The 16,678-nt window shown below is 46.0% G+C and overlaps 1 protein-coding gene across 3 annotated transcripts in view; it reads right to left on the bottom strand.

The window, feature by feature from the left end:
• The window catches only part of DOCK4 (dedicator of cytokinesis 4), an 803,151-nt gene that overhangs the window by 243,543 nt on the left and 542,930 nt on the right, over window positions 1-16,678 (bottom strand). For all 3 annotated transcript variants that reach the window (XM_063927278.1, XM_063927279.1, XM_063927280.1), the window contains one exon: window positions 12,664-12,791. In XM_063927278.1, coding sequence (XP_063783348.1) covers window positions 12,664-12,791 — 128 coding nt within the window. The remainder of the gene's footprint in view (window positions 1-12,663; window positions 12,792-16,678) is intronic.

The following is a 16,678-nucleotide window of genomic DNA, read 5'->3' as shown; positions in this document are numbered from 1 at the left end:
CTGGCTTTGACCAGGGTAGGAATGACCTCTTCCGGAATGCCTTTTTCCCTTAGGATCCGGCGTTCCACCGCCATGCCGTCAAACGCAGCTGCGGTAAGTCTTGGAACAGACATGGTAGTTGCTGAAGCAAGTCCCTTCTTAGCGGCAGAGGCCATAAGTCCTCTGTGAGCATCTCTTGAAGTTCCGGGTACCAAGTCCTTCTTGGCCAATCCGGAGCCATGAGTATAGTTCTTACTCCTCTACGTCTTATAATTCTCAGTACCTTAGGTATGAGAAGCAGTGGAGGGAACACATACACCGACTGGTACACCCACGGTGTTACCAGAACGTCCACAGCTATTGCCTGAGGGTCTCTTGACCTGGCGCAATACCTGTCCCGTTTTTTGTTCAGACGGGACGCCATCATGTCCACCTTTGGTATTTCCCAACGGTTCACCATCATGTGGAAAAACTTCCCGATGAAGTTTCCACTCTCCCGGGTGGAGGTCGTGCCTGCTGAGGAAGTCTGCTTCCCAGTTTCCACTCCCGGAATGAAACACTGCTGACAGTGCTATCACATGATTTTCCGCCCAGCGAAAAGTCCTTGCAGTTTTTGCCATTGCCCTCCTGCTTCTTGTGCCGCCCTGTCTGTTTACGTGGGCGACTGCCGTGATGTTTTTCCCACTGGATCAATACCGGCTGACCTTGAAGCAGAGGTCTTGCTAAGCTTAGAGCATTATAAATTTACCCTTAGCTCCAGTATATTTATGTGGAGAAAAGTCTCCAGACTTGATCACACTCCCTGGAAATTTTTTCCTTGTGTGACTGCTCCCCAGCCTCTCGGGCTGGCCTCCGTGGTCACCAGCATCCAATCCTGAATGCCGAATCTGCGGCCCTCTAGAAGATGAGCACTCTGTAACCACCACAGGAGAGACACCCTTGTCCTTGGATATAGGGTTATCCGCTGATGCATCTGAAGATGCGATCCGGACCATTTGTCCAGCAGATCCCACTGAAAAGTTCTTGCGTGAAATCTGCCGAATGGAATTGCTTCGTAGGAAGCCACCATTTTTACCAGGACCCTTGTGCAATGATGCACTGACACTTTTCCTGGTTTTAGGAGGTTCTTGACTAGCTCGGATAACTCCCTGGCTTTCTCATCCGGGAGAAACACCTTTTTCTGGACTGTGTCCAGAATCATCCCTAGGCACAGCAGACGTGTCGTCAGGATCAGCTGCGATTTTGGAATATTTAGAATCCATCCGTGCTGTTGTAGCAGTATCCGAGATAGTGCTACTCCGACCTCCAACTGTTCCCTGGACTTTGCCCTTATCAGGAGATCGTCCAAGTAAGGGGTAATTAAGACGCCTTTTCTTCGAAGAAGAAACATCATTTCGGCCATTACCTTGGTAAAGACCCGGGGTGCCGTGGACAATCCAAACGGCAGCGTCTGAAACTGACAGTGACAGTTCTATACCACGAACCTGAGGTACCCTTAGTGAGAAGGGCAAATTTGGGACATGGAGGTAAGCATCCCTGATGTCCCGGGACACTATATAGTCCCCTTCTTCCTGTTCGTTATCACTGCTCTGAGTGACTCCATCTTGATTTGAACCTTTGTAAGTGTTCAAATTTTTTTAGATTTAGAATAGGTCTCACCTAGCCTTCTGGCTTCAGTACCACAATATAGTGTGGAATAATACCCCTTTCCTTGTTGTAGGAGGGGTAATTTGATTATCACCTGCTGGGAATACAGCTTGTGAATTTTTTCCCATACTGCTTCCTTGTCGGAGGGATACCTTGGTAAAGCAGACTTCAGGAGCCTGCGAGGGGGAAACGTTTCGACATTCCAATCTGTACCCCTGGGATACTACTTGTAGGATCCAGGGGTCCTGTACGGTCCCAGCGTCATGCTGAGAGCTTGGCAGAAGCGGTGGAAGGCTTCTGTTCCTGGGAATGGGCTGCCTGCTGCAGTCTTCTTCCCTTTCCTCTATCCCTGGGCAAATATGACTCTTATAGGGACGAAAGGACTGAGGCTGAAAAGACGGTGTCTTTTTCTGCAGAGATGTGACTTAGGGTAAAAACGGTGGATTTTCCAGCAGTTGCCGTGGCCACCAGGTCCGATGGACCGACCCCAAATAACTCCTCTTCCTTTATACGGCAATACACCTTTGTGCCGTTTGGAATCTGCATCACCTGACCACTGTCGTGTCCATAAACATCTTCTGGCAGATATGGACATCGCACTTACTCTTGATGCCAGAGTGCAAATATCCCTCTGTGCATCTCGCATATATAGAAATGCATCCTTTAAATGCTCTATAGTCAATAAAATACTGTCCCTGTCAAGGGTATCAATATTTTTAGTCAGGGAATCCGACCAAGCCACCCCAGCTCTGCACATCCAGGCTGAGGCGATCGCTGGTCGCAGTATAACACCAGTATGTGTGTATATACTTTTATATGATATTTTCCAGCCTCCTGTCAGCTGGCTCCTTGAGGACGGCCCTATCTATAGACGGTACCGCCACTTGTTTTGATAAGCGTGTGAGCGCCTTATCCACCCTAAGGGGTGTTTCCCAACGCGCCCTAACTTCTGGCGGGAAAGGGTATACCGCCAATAATTTTCTATCGGGGGGAACCCACGCATCATCACACACTTCATTTAATTTATCTGATTCAGGAAAAACTACAGGTAGTTTTTTCACATCCCACATAATACCCTCTTTTGTGGTACTTGTAGTATCAGAAATATGTAACACCTCCTTCATTGCCCTAATAAGGAATACGTTTGTTTATTCACCGTCGACACTGGATTCAGTGTCCGTGTCTGTGTCGACCGACTAAGGTAAACGGGCGTTTTAAAACCCCTGACGGTGTTTTTGAGACGTCTGGACCGGTACTAATTGTTTGTCGGCCGTCTCATGTCGTCAACCGACCTTGCAGCGTGTTGACATTATCACGTAATTCCCTAAATAAGCCATCCATTCCGGTGTCGACTCCCTAGAGAGTGACATCACCATTACAGGCAATTGCTCCGCCTCCTCACCAACATCGTCCTCATACATGTCGACACACACGTACCGACACACAGCACACACACAGGGAATGCTCTGATAGAGGACAGGACCCACTAGCCCTTTGGAGAGACAGAGGGAGAGTTTGCCAGCACACACCAAAAAACGCTATAATTATATAGGGACAACCTTATATAAGTGTTTTCCCTTATAGCATCTTTTTATATATTTCTAACGCCAAATTAGTGCCCCCCCTCTCTGTTTTAACCCTGTTTCTGTAGTGCAGTGCAGGGGAGAGCCTGGGAGCCTTCCCTCCAGCCTTTCTGTGAGGGAAAATGGCGCTGTGTGCTGAGGAGATAGGCCCCGCCCCTTTTTCGGCGGGCTCGTCTCCCGCTCTTCAACGGATTCTGGCAGGGGTTAAATATCTCCATATAGCCCCCGGAGGCTATATGTGAGGTATTTTTTGCCAAAAAATAGGTTTACATTGCCTCCCAGGGCGCCCCCCTCCCAGCGCCCTGCACCCTCAGTGACTGCCGTGTGAAGTGTGCTGAGAGCAATGGCGCACAGCTGCAGTGCTGTGCGCTACCTTAAGAAGACTGAGGAGTCTTCTGCCGCCGATTCTGGACCTTCTTCTCTTTTCAGCATCTGCAAGGGGGCCGGCGGCGAGGCTCCGGTGACCATCCAGGCTGTACCTGTGATCGTCCCTCTGGAGCTAATGTCCAGTAGCCAAAGAAGCCAATCCATCCTGCACGCAGGTGAGTTCACTTCTTCTCCCCTAAGTCCCTCGTTGCAGTGATCCTGTTGCCAGCAGGACTCACTGTAAAATAAAAAACCTAAGCTAAACATTTCTAAGCAGCTCTTTAGGAGAGCCACCTAGATTGCACCCTTCTCGGCCGGGCACAAAAATCTAACTGAGGCTTGGAGGAGGGTCATAGGGGGAGGAGCCAGTGCACACCACCTGATCCTAAAGCTTTACTTTTTGTGCCCTGTCTCCTGCGGAGCCGCTATTCCCCATGGTCCTTTCAGGAACCCCAGCATCCACTAGGACGATAGAGAAATACAGTACATTTCACACCTGGACAACCTGTTTTCACAGTCTCCTCCTCTAGGGCCTAACTGCACTCAGTGTCGGACTAGGGCATGAAGGGCCCACCCGGAGAATGCCGTGGTAGGGGCCCATGCACATGGGTGTGGCTAGCTACCACAGAGGCTTTATACTGCATAGGACTATGGTGCATTTTCTACAGTATATTGCTGTCGTTAACCATTAGAGAGTATATGGTCTGGGGCCCTTTGTAAATATATATAGTAAATACTGCTAGTGCATTCTTGATAATGTGCCAGATTAACAACAGCAATACACTCTAGAAAGTAGACCATAGTACTATGCTGGATACTATAACATAAATATAATGTATATTTCTAGTATAGAGTCTGGAATCTGATCACTAGAGGAGGAAGTGGGCCCACAGACAGTGGGGCCCACCGGATGTTTCCCGTGTACCCCTGTGGGCCAGTCCAACCCTGACTGTACTAGTTATATGGCTTTGAATGTAAGATAATTGAAAGACTTGAAAGGTAAATCCCACTTGAGATTAGTATTTTTCATTTTTATTTTTTATTATTGCAACTTGATTCGATACTGTCACAAGGTTATTCATCTAAACATTATTTTATTTTCATGGTCTATAATGCCCCTAGCTATTATAACACTTTATATGCTTATAATAATGTTGTTTTTTGCCCATGGTTTTATAATGGTGTCATAAGGGCCATTTTGGAATAACAATTAACTATTGTCTGCACCTATGGGCTTCTTAAAAATGGCTGCTGCGATTCAATGTTAAACCGTCTGCTACGTCTGTGCACTAGTGGAGAGGCGGCACTGTGCCCGCATGTATTCCTCGTGTGAACGTGTCAGACGGACAAATCAACCGCGTTTTGATGTCATCCCGTTCACGGGAGACGTGAGCGTAGTGACATCATCCCATTCTAGGGAGACGAATCATGTGATTGTTGGCACGACATCATCTCACCCGTGGGAGCCGTGATCACAATAGAAACAGAAAGCGGAAGTGCTTTCTGATTTGTCTTACCAGGACGTAGCTGGAATCAAGCAATTTGGGCGGTAAACACCCCCCCCAATTTAGTAATTACTTACTTTTAAATAGAGCATCATGGCAATGGAGCTTTACACTCCTGAGGAAGTCAGGCCTGTGTTGCCATACGGAAGAAACGCGTTGAGTGTTAGGGACTGGACCAACCTACTACTCACCAGATAAGCTGTTTTTATCCTTTTTAAATGTACGGGCATTTGTTTTTAAGTGGCCAATACATTGTGTTAAATTGTATTACCCTTTTTTGGGCAAATTTCTTTCTCCTACACATGGTCTCGGTGGGGGTGGGGAATATCTGAATCTTTATTGCTAAGCGGATGAATGTCCTGACTGTTTTCAGTATTAAACCTAAACACAAGCAACTAAAAAGTGGATATGTACACTTGCAATGGTACTTCTTCATTTCAACTGTGATTTGAATTGGTGAAGGCTTTTACATTTGGATCACTATTTACTGCACTAGAAGGTGCTGTTCTTACCCTTTTCTTCCAGATTTAATGAAAAAAACAACTGAGCACTGGTCATTTGGAGCACAGCGGCCACCTTTCATCAAGGGAGGGCAAAGTGATTTTATTGAGTGGGACATTATCCACCATACTGGGACTAAAACTCAGTGGGTACATTTGCATACTGTTTAGCACTCAGTACCACCATATTATTTTATATTTATATTTTTATATATATATATATATATATATATATATGTGTGTATATATAATATAATGTTATGCAACTAACATTTTCAGAAGAGACAGAATACTGTAGCTACTTAAATTAAATAGTTTTTATTTTGGGCAGTAAAACTTTAATGTTAGCTGCCATAGCTTATCTGTTTTTCTGAACATCTAAATATGTACAGACTGGTGTTAGACTTCTCTATATGGGTAGTAGACCTTGATTGTTACAAACATAGCATCAACATCCCAGTCCGCAATCCAAAAATCACGACTTATTGGTGGATGAGTATCACTAGAACTTTTCCAAATGTTTAGGAAAGCCATTGGTGGGTTTACCATCAATGGTGCCATAGCTGATTAACATTAATGGCATGAAACCATCAATGGTCAAACAACAAGAAAAAACAAAACAATGACATGTAATAACAATTGATGGTGGTGAAACAGCAGATCTCTTCTATCGATAGCAAACCTATTGTCCACCAATGGCAATCCATCGCTGACTGATGGAGATCCCTATAAAAGGAGTATATTAAAATGGGAAATTGTTTACATTACTTTTAATTATACTTGTATGTCTGGATAAAATTATTGTAGAATGGGCTAATTTTGTAATTTACTATATAGTAGTGTTTTGTTTACATTATTTCCTATGTATTGTATATCAGGACAAATTGACAGGGTAGAAATACTTATAATTGGTAGCATTATGTTTAGCATTACTGCCTCCGAGCACTGAGGTCATGGGTTCGATTCCCACAATGGCTCTGTGTGGAGTTTGTACATTTGCCCCATGCTTGCATGGGTTTCCTTCGGGTGCTCCGGTTTCCTCCCACAATCCAAAAATATAGTAGTAGGTTAATTGGCTTGCAACAAAATTAACCCCATCGAGAATGTGTGAATGTAAATGTGGTAGGGACTATAGATTGTAAGCTCCTCTGGGGCAGGGACTGATGTGAATGGCCAAATATTCTCTCTGTAAAGCGCTGCGGAATATGTGTGTGCTATAAAAATAACGTAATAAATAAAATAAGATTTTACTTACCGATAAATCTATTTCTCGTAGTCCGTAGTGGATGCTGGGGACTCCGTCAGGACCATGGGGATTAGCGGCTCCGCAGGAGACAGGGCACAAAACTAAAGCTTTAGGATCAGGTGGTGTGTACTGGCTCCTCCCCCCATGACCCTCCTCCAAGCCTCAGTTAGGATACTGTGCCCGGACGAGCGTACACAATAAGGAAGGATATTGAATCCCGGGTAAGACTCATACCAGCCACACCAATCACACCGTATAACTTGTGATCTAAACCCAGTTAACAGTATGACAAACGTAGGAGCCTCTGAACAGACGGCTCACAACAATAACAACCCGATTTTTTTGTAACAATAACTATGTACAAGTATTGCAGACAATCCGCACTTGGGATGGGCGCCCAGCATCCACTACGGACTACGAGAAATAGATTTATCGGTAAGTAAAATCTTATTTTCTCTGACGTCCTAAGTGGATGCTGGGGACTCCGTCAGGACCATGGGGATTATACCAAAGCTCCCAAACGGGCGGGAGAGTGCGGATGACTCTGCAGCACCGAGTGAGAGAACTCCAGGTCCTCCTCAGCCAGGGTGTGCCCCTGACCAAGTAGCAGCTCGGCAAAGTTGTAAAGCCGAGACCCCTCGGGCAGTCGCCCAAGATGAGCCCACCTTCCTTGTGGAATGGGCATTTATATATTTTGGCTGTGGCAGTCCTGCCACAGAATGTGCAAGCTGAATTGTACTACACATTCAACTAGCAATCGTCTGCTTAGAAGCAAGAGCACCCAGTTTTTTGGGTGCATACAGGATAACAGCAAGTCAGTTTTCCTGACTCCAGCCGTCCTGGAAATCTATATTTTCAGGGCCCTGACAACATCTAGCAACTTGGAGTCCTCCAAGTCTCTAGTAGCCGCAGGTACCACAATAAGCTGGTTCAGATGAAACGCTGACACCACCTTAGGGAGAAACTGGGGACGAGTCCGCAGCTCTGCCCTGTCCGAATGGACAATCAGATATGGGCTTTTGTGAGACAAAGCCGCCAATTCTGACACTCGCCTGGCCGAGGCCAGGGCCAACATCATGGTCACTTTCCATGTGAGATATTTCAAATCCACAGATTTGAGCGGTTTAAACCAATGTGATTTGAGGAATCCCAGGACTACGTTGAGATCCCACAGTGCCACTGGAGGCACAAAAGGGGGTTGTATATGCAGTACTCCCTTGTCAAATTTCTGGACTTCAGGAACTGAAGCCAATTCTTTCTGGAAGAAAATCGACAGGGCCGAAATTTGAACCTTAATGGACCCCAATTTGAGGCCCATAGACACTCCTGTTTGCAGGAAATGCAGGAATCGACCGAGTTGAAATTTCTTCGTGGGGCCTTCCTGGCCTCACACCACGCAACATATTTTCGCCACATGTGGTGATAATGTTGTGCGGTCACCTCCTTCCTGGCTTTGACCAGGGTAGGAATGACCTCTTCCGGAATGCCTTTTTTCCCTTAGGATCCGGCGTTCAACCGCCATGCCGTCAAACGCACCCGCGGTAAGTCTTGGAACAGACATGGTACTTGCTGAAGCAAGTCCCTTCTTATCGGCAGAGGCCCGGAGTCCTCTGTGAGCATCTCATGAAGTTCCGGGTACCAAGTCCTCCTTGGCCCATCCGGAGCCACGAGTATAGTTCTTACTCCTCTACGTCTTATAATTCTCAGTACCTTTGGTATGAGAAGCAGAGGAGGGAACACATACACCGACTGGTACACCCATGGTGTTACCAGAACGTCCACAGCTATTTCCTGAGGGTCTCTTGACCTGGCGCAATACCTGTCCAGTTTTTTGTTCAGGCGGGACGCCATCATGTCCACCTTTGGTCTTTCCCAACGGTGCACAATCATGTGGAAACAACTTCTCGATGAAGTCCCCACTCTCCCGGGTGGAGGTCGTGCTGAGGAAGTCTGCTTCCCAGTTGTCCACTCCCGGAATGAAAACTGCTGACAGTGCTATCACATGATTTTCCGCCCAGCGAAGAATCCTTGCAGTTTCTGCCATTGTCCTCCTGCTTCTTGTGCCGCCCTGTCTGTTTACGTGGGCGACTGCCGTGATGTTGTCCCACTGGATCAATACCGGCTGACCTTGAAGCAGAGGTCTAGCTAAGCTTAGAGCATTGTAAATTGCTCTTAGCTCCAGTATATTTATGCGGAGAGAAGTCCCCAGACTTGATCACACTCCCTGGAAATTTTTTCCCTGTGTGACTGCTCCCCAGCCTTTCAAGCTGGAATCCGTGGTCACCAGGACCCAGTCCTGAATGCATAACTGTGGCACTTTAGTAGATGAGCACTCTGCAGCCACCACAGAAGAGACACCCTTGTCCTTGGAGACAGGGTTATCCGCTGATGCATCTGAAGATGCGATCCGGACCATTTGTCCAGCAGATCCCACTGAAAAGTTCTTGCGTGAAATCTGCCGAATGGAATCGCTTCGTAAGAAGCCACCATTTTTCCCAGGACCCTTGTGCAATGATGCACTGACACTTTTCCTGGTTTTTGGAGGTTCCTGACTAGCTCGGATAACTCCCTGGCTTTCTCCTCCGGGAGAAACCCCTTTTTCTGGACTGTGTCCAGAATCATCCCTAGGGACAGCAGACGTGTCGTCGGAGACAGCTGCGATTTTGGAATATTTAGAATCCACCCGTGCTGTTGTAGAACTACTTGAGATAGTGCTACTCCGACCTCCAACTGTTCTCTGGACCTTGCCCTTATCAGGAGATCGTCCAAGTAAGGGATAATTAAGACGCCTTTTCTTTGAAGAAGAATCATCATTTCGGCCATTACCTTGGTAAAGACCCGGGGTGCCGTGGACAATCCAAACGGCAGCGTCTGAAACTGATAGTGACAGTTTTGTACCACGAACCTGAGGTACCCTTTGTGAGAAGGGCAAATTTGGACATGGAGGTAAGCATCCTTGATGTCCAGGGACACCATATAGTCCCCTTCTTTCTGGTTCGCTATCACTGCTCTGAGTGACTCCATTTAGAATAGGTCTCACCGAGCCGTCTGGCTTCAGTACCACAATATAGTGTGGAATAATACCCCTTTACTTGTTGTAGGAGGGGTACTTTGATTATCACCTGCTGGGAATACAGCTTGTGAATTGTTTCCAATACTGCCTCCCTGTCGGAGGTAGACGTTGGTAAAGCAAACTTCAGGAACCTGCGAGGGGGAGACGTCTCGAATTTCCAATCTGTACCCCTGGGATACTACTTGTAGGATCCAGGGGTCCACTTGCGAGTGAGCCCACTGCGTGCTGAAACTCTTGAGACGACCCCCCACCGCACCTGTTTGTACGGCCCCAGCGTCATGCTGAGGACTTGGCAGAAGCGGTGGAAGGCTTCTGTTCCTGGGAATGGGCTGCCTGCTGCAGTCTTCTTCCCTTACCTCTATCCCTGGGCAGATATTATGGGGACGAAAGGACTGAGGCTGAAAAGACTGTCTTTTTCTGCTGAGATGTGACTTGGGGTAAAAAAGGTGGATTTTCTAGCTGTTGCCGTGGCCACCAGGTCCGATGGACCGACCCCAAATAACTCCTCCCCTTTATACGGCAATATCCATGTGCCGTTTGGAATCTGCATCACCTGACCACTGTCGTGTCCAGAAACATCGTCTGGCAGATATGGACATCGCACTTACTCTTGATGCCAGAGTTTCGCATATATAGAAATGCATCTTTTAAATGCTCTATAGTCAATAAAATACTGTCCCTGTCAAGGGTATCAATATTTCCAGTCAGGGAATCCGACCAAGCCACCCCAGCGCTGCCCATCCAGGCTGAGGCGATCGCTGGTCGCAGTATAACACCAGTATGTGTGTATATACTTTTTAGGATATTTTCCAACCTCCTATCAGTTGGCTCCTTGAGGGCGTCCGTATCTGGAGACGGTAACGCCACTTGTTTTTATAAGCGTGTGAGCGCCTTATCCACCCTAAGGTGTGTTTCCCAACGCGCCATAACTTCTGGCGGGAAAAGGTATACCGCCAATAATTTTCTATCGGGGGAAACCCACGCATCATCACACACTTCATTTAATTTATCTGATTCAGGAAAAACCACATGTAGTTTTTTCACACTCCACATAATACCCTTTTTTGTGGTACTTGTAGTATCAGAAATATGTAAAATCTCCTTCATTGCCCTTAACAAGTAACGTGTGGCCCTAAAGGAAAATACGTTTGTTTCTTCACCGTCGACACTGGAGTCAGTGTCCGTGTCTGTGTCGACCGACTGAGGTAAAAGGACGTTTTAACGCCCCTGACGGTGTTTTAGACGCCTGGACAGGTACTAATTGGTTTGCCGGCCGTCTCATGTCGTCAACCGACCTTGCAGCGTGTTGACATTATCACGTAATTCCTTAAATAAGCCATCCATTCCGGTGTCGACTCCCTAGAGAGTGACATCACCATTACCGGCAATTGCTCCGCCTCCTCACCAACATCGTCCTCATACATGTCGACACACAAGTACCGACACACAGCACACACACAGGGAATGCTCTGATAGAGGACAGGACCCCACTAGCCCTTTGGGGAGACAGAGGGAGAGTTTGCCAGCACACACCAAAAACGCTATATTATACAGGGACAACCTTTATATAAGTGTTTTTCCCTTATAGCATTTTAATATATATATACATATCGCCAAATAAGTGCCCCCCCTCTCTGTTTTAACCCTGTTTCTGTAGTGCAGTGCAGGGGAGAGCCTGGGAGCCTTCCCACCAGCATTTCTGTGAGGGAAAATGGCGCTGTGTGCTGAGGAGAATAGGCCCCGCCCCCTTTTCGGCGGGCTTCTTCTCCCGTTTTTCTGAGACCTGGCAGGGGTTAAATACATCCATATAGCCTCCAGGGGCTATATGTGATGTATTTTTAGCCAGAATAAGGTATTATACATTGCTGCCCAGGGCGCCCCCAGCAACGCCCTGCACCCTCCGTGACCGTTGGTGTGAAGTGTGTGACAACAATGGCGCACAGCTGCAGTGCTGTGCGCTACCTTCATGAAGACTGAAAAGCCTTCTGCCGCCGATTTCTGGACCTTCAATCTTCAGCATCTGCAAGGGGGGTCGGCGGCGCGGCTCCGGGACGAACCCCAGGGTGAGACCTGTGTTCCGACTCCCTCTGGAGCTAATGGTGTCCAGTAGCCTAAGAAGCCAATCCATCCTGCACGCAGGTGAGTTGAACTTCTCTCCCCTAAGTCCCTCGATGCAGTGAGCCTGTTGCCAGCAGGACTCACTGAAAATAAGAAACCTAAAAACTTTTTCTAAGCAGCTCCTTAAGAGAGCCACCTAGATTGCACCCTGCTCGGACGGGCACAAAAACCTAACTGAGGCTTGGAGGAGGGTCATGGGGGGAGGAGCCAGTACACACCACCTGATCCTAAAGCTTTAGTTTTGTGCCCTGCCTCCTGCGGAGCCGCTAATCCCCATGGTCCTGACGGAGTCCCCAGCATCCACTTAGGACGTCAGAGAAATATCATTAGTGTATCTTCCTCTTGCTCCCTGCAAGACTGTATTTGTGACACAATGTTGCAGCACCAGACATGGGAAAAAGATTATGCCCAGCGTGTCATTATAAATTCTAAAATCTAAACTTTGTCATTAGAGATGAGGCCTGGCACCACAGAATACTATTAAATTAAAACTTAGAAAGAGCAAAATAATAGCTTTACAGCTGTATTCCAAGCACCTGCAATGCACTTCTACTATATATAGAGTAATGTGGAAATGGTTTACAATCTGCTCTGGGTTACTGTTCGGCATGTTAATGTATATAATAAATGTCTTGTAGTTACTTACTGAACTGCTTTTCTTGCTTAGACAAAACATGTTGCTAAGGATACGAGCGCACATTAGAAGATCTCTCTGGTCCTGCAAATGCATGTGGAGGTGGTGGAGGACAACAGGGAGGAGTATAAACCGGGACTCTAAAATTACAAAAATTCCATATTATTATTATTATACAGTGCAGATTATCATATTTTCAATACATTGCATGGCACCGTGTGCTCCAGGTGATTCATCAGATTTATAGTGCATAGCATAATTTTAACATTGTGATGTTCTACAGATACCATAACACAACATTTGCAAAAACCTGCATAAGACAAATTATGTGATCAGAATCTGTAACAGATACCAGGTTCCAATTCATTTTCTATTGTTGGTTTGTAAATAAAACTTGTAATTTTGGGTTTTCATAGAGAAAACACATTTTGATTTAATTTTTTTTATTGAAGGGGTTAGCACAGTTCATCACAGTTTAGTATCTCAGACTCTTAAAACGAATTAATCAAAGATAATATTTGCCTTAAAATCGAGATATGTAACACACATGAAACCATACACAAAATTATCTAAGCAGATATCTGAGCTAATGAAAAAACATCACTGTTCTGGGATTAATAACATGAAGTCATTTTTAGGAGCATAGGCTAAATAAATAGCTACTATGAAAAAGTAAGCGACAATCTTGACCAGAGTAACGCAGTAGATGTGGTATATCTGGATTTTGCAAAAGCTATTGACACAGTGCCTCACAGGAGGCTGATTTTCAAATTAAGAGAGCTAGGTATAGGAGACAGTGGGGTAATTCAGACCTGAACGCAAGCTAGCTTTTTTCGCTGCGGTCAGGTCAGAACTGCACATGTGTATGTACCGCAATGCGCATGCGCGTCGCTCGGGTATAAAGAGGATCGTTGTTGTGCGATGGGTTTTATGAAGAATCCATTCCCACTGCCGATCGCAAGGAGATTGACAGAAAGAAGGTTTTTGTGGGTGTCAACTGACCGCTTTCAGGGAGTGGTTGGAAAAACGCAGGTGTGTCCAAGCGTTTTCTGGGCGGGTGTCTGACATCAATTCCGGTCGCGGACAGGCTGAAGTGATCGCAGCGGCTGAGTAAGTCCTGGACTACTGAGAAACTGCAAAACATCTTTTTGTACCGCTCGGATACACATACGTTCGCACACTTGCAAAGCTAAAATACATTCCCCTGTAGGTGGTGATTATCTGAACGCAGCGCTGCAAAAAACTGCTAGCAAGTGATCAGGTATGAATTACGCCCACTATTTGTACATGGGTGAGTAATTGGCTTGATAACAGGGAACAGTGAGCTGTGGTTAATGGGATGTTTTCCACCTTGGCTAAAGTAATCAGTGGTTCTGTGCTGGGGCCACTATTGTTTAACATATTCATAAATGATCTAGGAGAAGGACTAGAAAGCACATTGTCAATTTTTGCAGACGAAACTAAAATATGTAGGGTAATCAAGTCAGATGTGGATGTGCAGTCTCTGTGGAGCGATTTAAGTATACTTGAATTTTGAGCAACAAAATGGAGCTTGAGGTTTAATGTGGAAAAATGTAAAGTTATGCACTTTGGGACTAAGAATAAACATGCAACCTATCAATTAGATGGGGAAATTATAGGGGAAACGGTATTAGAAAAGGACGTGGGTGCTCATTGATAGTCGATTTAGCAGCAGTGTACAATGTCAAAGTGCAGCAACAAAGGAAAATAAGGTGTTAGCGTGCATTAAAAGGGGAATTGAGACAAGGGATGAGAATGTAATCCTGCCACTGTACAAATCATTGGTACGGACGCATCTTGAATATTGTGTACATCACTGGGCACCACACTATAAAAGAGACATATCAGAACTTGAAAAGGTTCAGAGGCGAGAAACCAAATTGATTAAGGGGTTGGAGACACTGGAGTACGAGGAGAGGTTTTTTGCTAGATATGTTTACACTAGAAATTAGATGACTAAGAGGAGATATGATTAATATTTACAAATATATAAAGGGGCAATATGGGGAGATATCAGGTGATTTGTTTATGCAGCGACCTCTACACAAAACGCGTAGACACCCGCTAAGGCTTAAGGAGAGGGATTCTTCACTGTAAGGGCAATACCAATATGGAATTCACTGCCAGAGAAGGTTATAATGGCGGACTCAGTCAATGTGTTTAAGAATATAAGATAATTCAGGTTGAACTCGATGGACTGCTGGTCTTTTTTCAACCTCACCAACTATGTTACTATGTTATCTAATTGTAATAATTGCAGTTTGTACTGAACATATGATAAATCTCCTTCTAGATAAATACTCCAGCCTTAGGTATAGATTATGTCAGTAAATCACCACTGCAAAACTTGAGTGGCAACCTGGGCGGTCTCTAGCCTTCTTCCCATTCATATTGCTGCAGTAGCAATATTTAACACAGAGATCCCAATTTAGGTTATAAAAACAGTGGCTATACACCCATCGGCCTTAGATTAAAACCACTGACAGGTGAAGTGAATAACATTTGTTGTCTCAATACAATTGCACCTGTCAAGGGAAGGGATCTATTAGGCAGCAAATTAAATGTCCTTGCTTGATGATGACAAACTGGAAGCAGGAAAAAAGGGCAAGAGTAAGGTTCCGAGCGACTATGACAAGATGGTTAGATAACAGGGTCAGAGCATCTCCTAAATGGCAGATCTTTTGGAGGTGTTCTTGGTATGCAGTGGTTATCACCTGTCAAAAGTGGTCCAAGGAAAGACAACCGGTGAAACGGCTCCTGGGCCATGGGCGCCAATGCTCATTGATGCACGTGAGGAGTGAAGGCTAGCCCATCTAGTCTGCACCTACAAAAGAGCTACTGTAGCACAAATTGCAGATTGATGAGAGTGCCCATGCTGACCCCTGCTCACTGCCAAAAGCATCTACAATGGGCAAGTGAGCATCAGAACTGGACCATGGAGCAAATGAAGGAGGAGGCCTGGTCTGATGAATCACGTTTTCACATTTGGACAGTCGGGTGCATGTGCATCATTTACCTGGGGCAGAGATGACACTAGGATGCATTATGGGAATAAGGCAAGCTGACACAGGCAGTGTGATGCTCTGGGCAATGTGCCCGATTCAGAGTTGTGCGCAATGTCAATTTAGCATGCAGTGGTGGGATTCAAAGTAGCACTGCGCATATACCGTAATGGCCTTGCAATGACCATCGCATAGAGGATTTATTTGGACAATGATTGACAGTCTAGGACCGTTTAGGGAGGTGATGGGGTGTAGTGTCAAAAATTCAAGTGCGTCACGAACAGTTTGGGGGCATTTGAGGCTGTTACAATGGCTCCGGCATCTTACTTCCTGGTACCATGCTGTGCGAACATAGGGCTACTTGGAATTTTTAAATTGACTGATCTGTAACAGATGTACGCAGCTGCTTGGATTTGCAAAGTCGTAGGTGGGCATCATAATAAAAATCCCATCAACTGCGACATTTGCACTTTTTCACACAGTTTCTGTGTACAGTTGTGAAAGGATTAGCATACAACTCTGAATCATGCCCAATTTTCTGCTGGAAAACTCTGGGTCTCAGCATTCATGTGGATTTTACTTTGACATGTACCACCTACCTAAGCATTGTTGCAGACAAAGTACACTCCTTCATGGCAACAGTATGGCAGAGGCCTCTTTAAGCAGGATAATGCGTCCTGCCACACTGCAAACATTGTTTAGGAATGGTTTCAGGAACATAACAAAGAGTTCAAGATGTTAACTTAAGGCCCGTACACACTGGTCGATGTATCGGCCGTTCTCTTGAACGGCCGATACATCGCGGGACCGTCGGCCAGTGTGTACGGGCAATACGTCTGTGAACTCCGTCGTTCACAGACGTATCGCGTCGGCCGCGCAGCACAGCCGACAGCCAATATATCTAACGATATATTGGCCCGTCGCTGTGGGTGTACGGGGCGGTCGTCCGACCGCCCGTACACATGCTGCTGCGGCCGGCGGTGATTGACAGGTGAACTGGGCGG

The sequence above is a fragment of the Pseudophryne corroboree genome, chromosome 6, assembly GCF_028390025.1.
Source record: "Pseudophryne corroboree isolate aPseCor3 chromosome 6, aPseCor3.hap2, whole genome shotgun sequence".
Classification (NCBI taxonomy): domain Eukaryota; kingdom Metazoa; phylum Chordata; class Amphibia; order Anura; family Myobatrachidae; genus Pseudophryne; species Pseudophryne corroboree.
The sequence above is the reverse complement of the archived record's forward strand: the minus strand, read 5'-3'. Positions and strand labels throughout refer to the sequence as shown.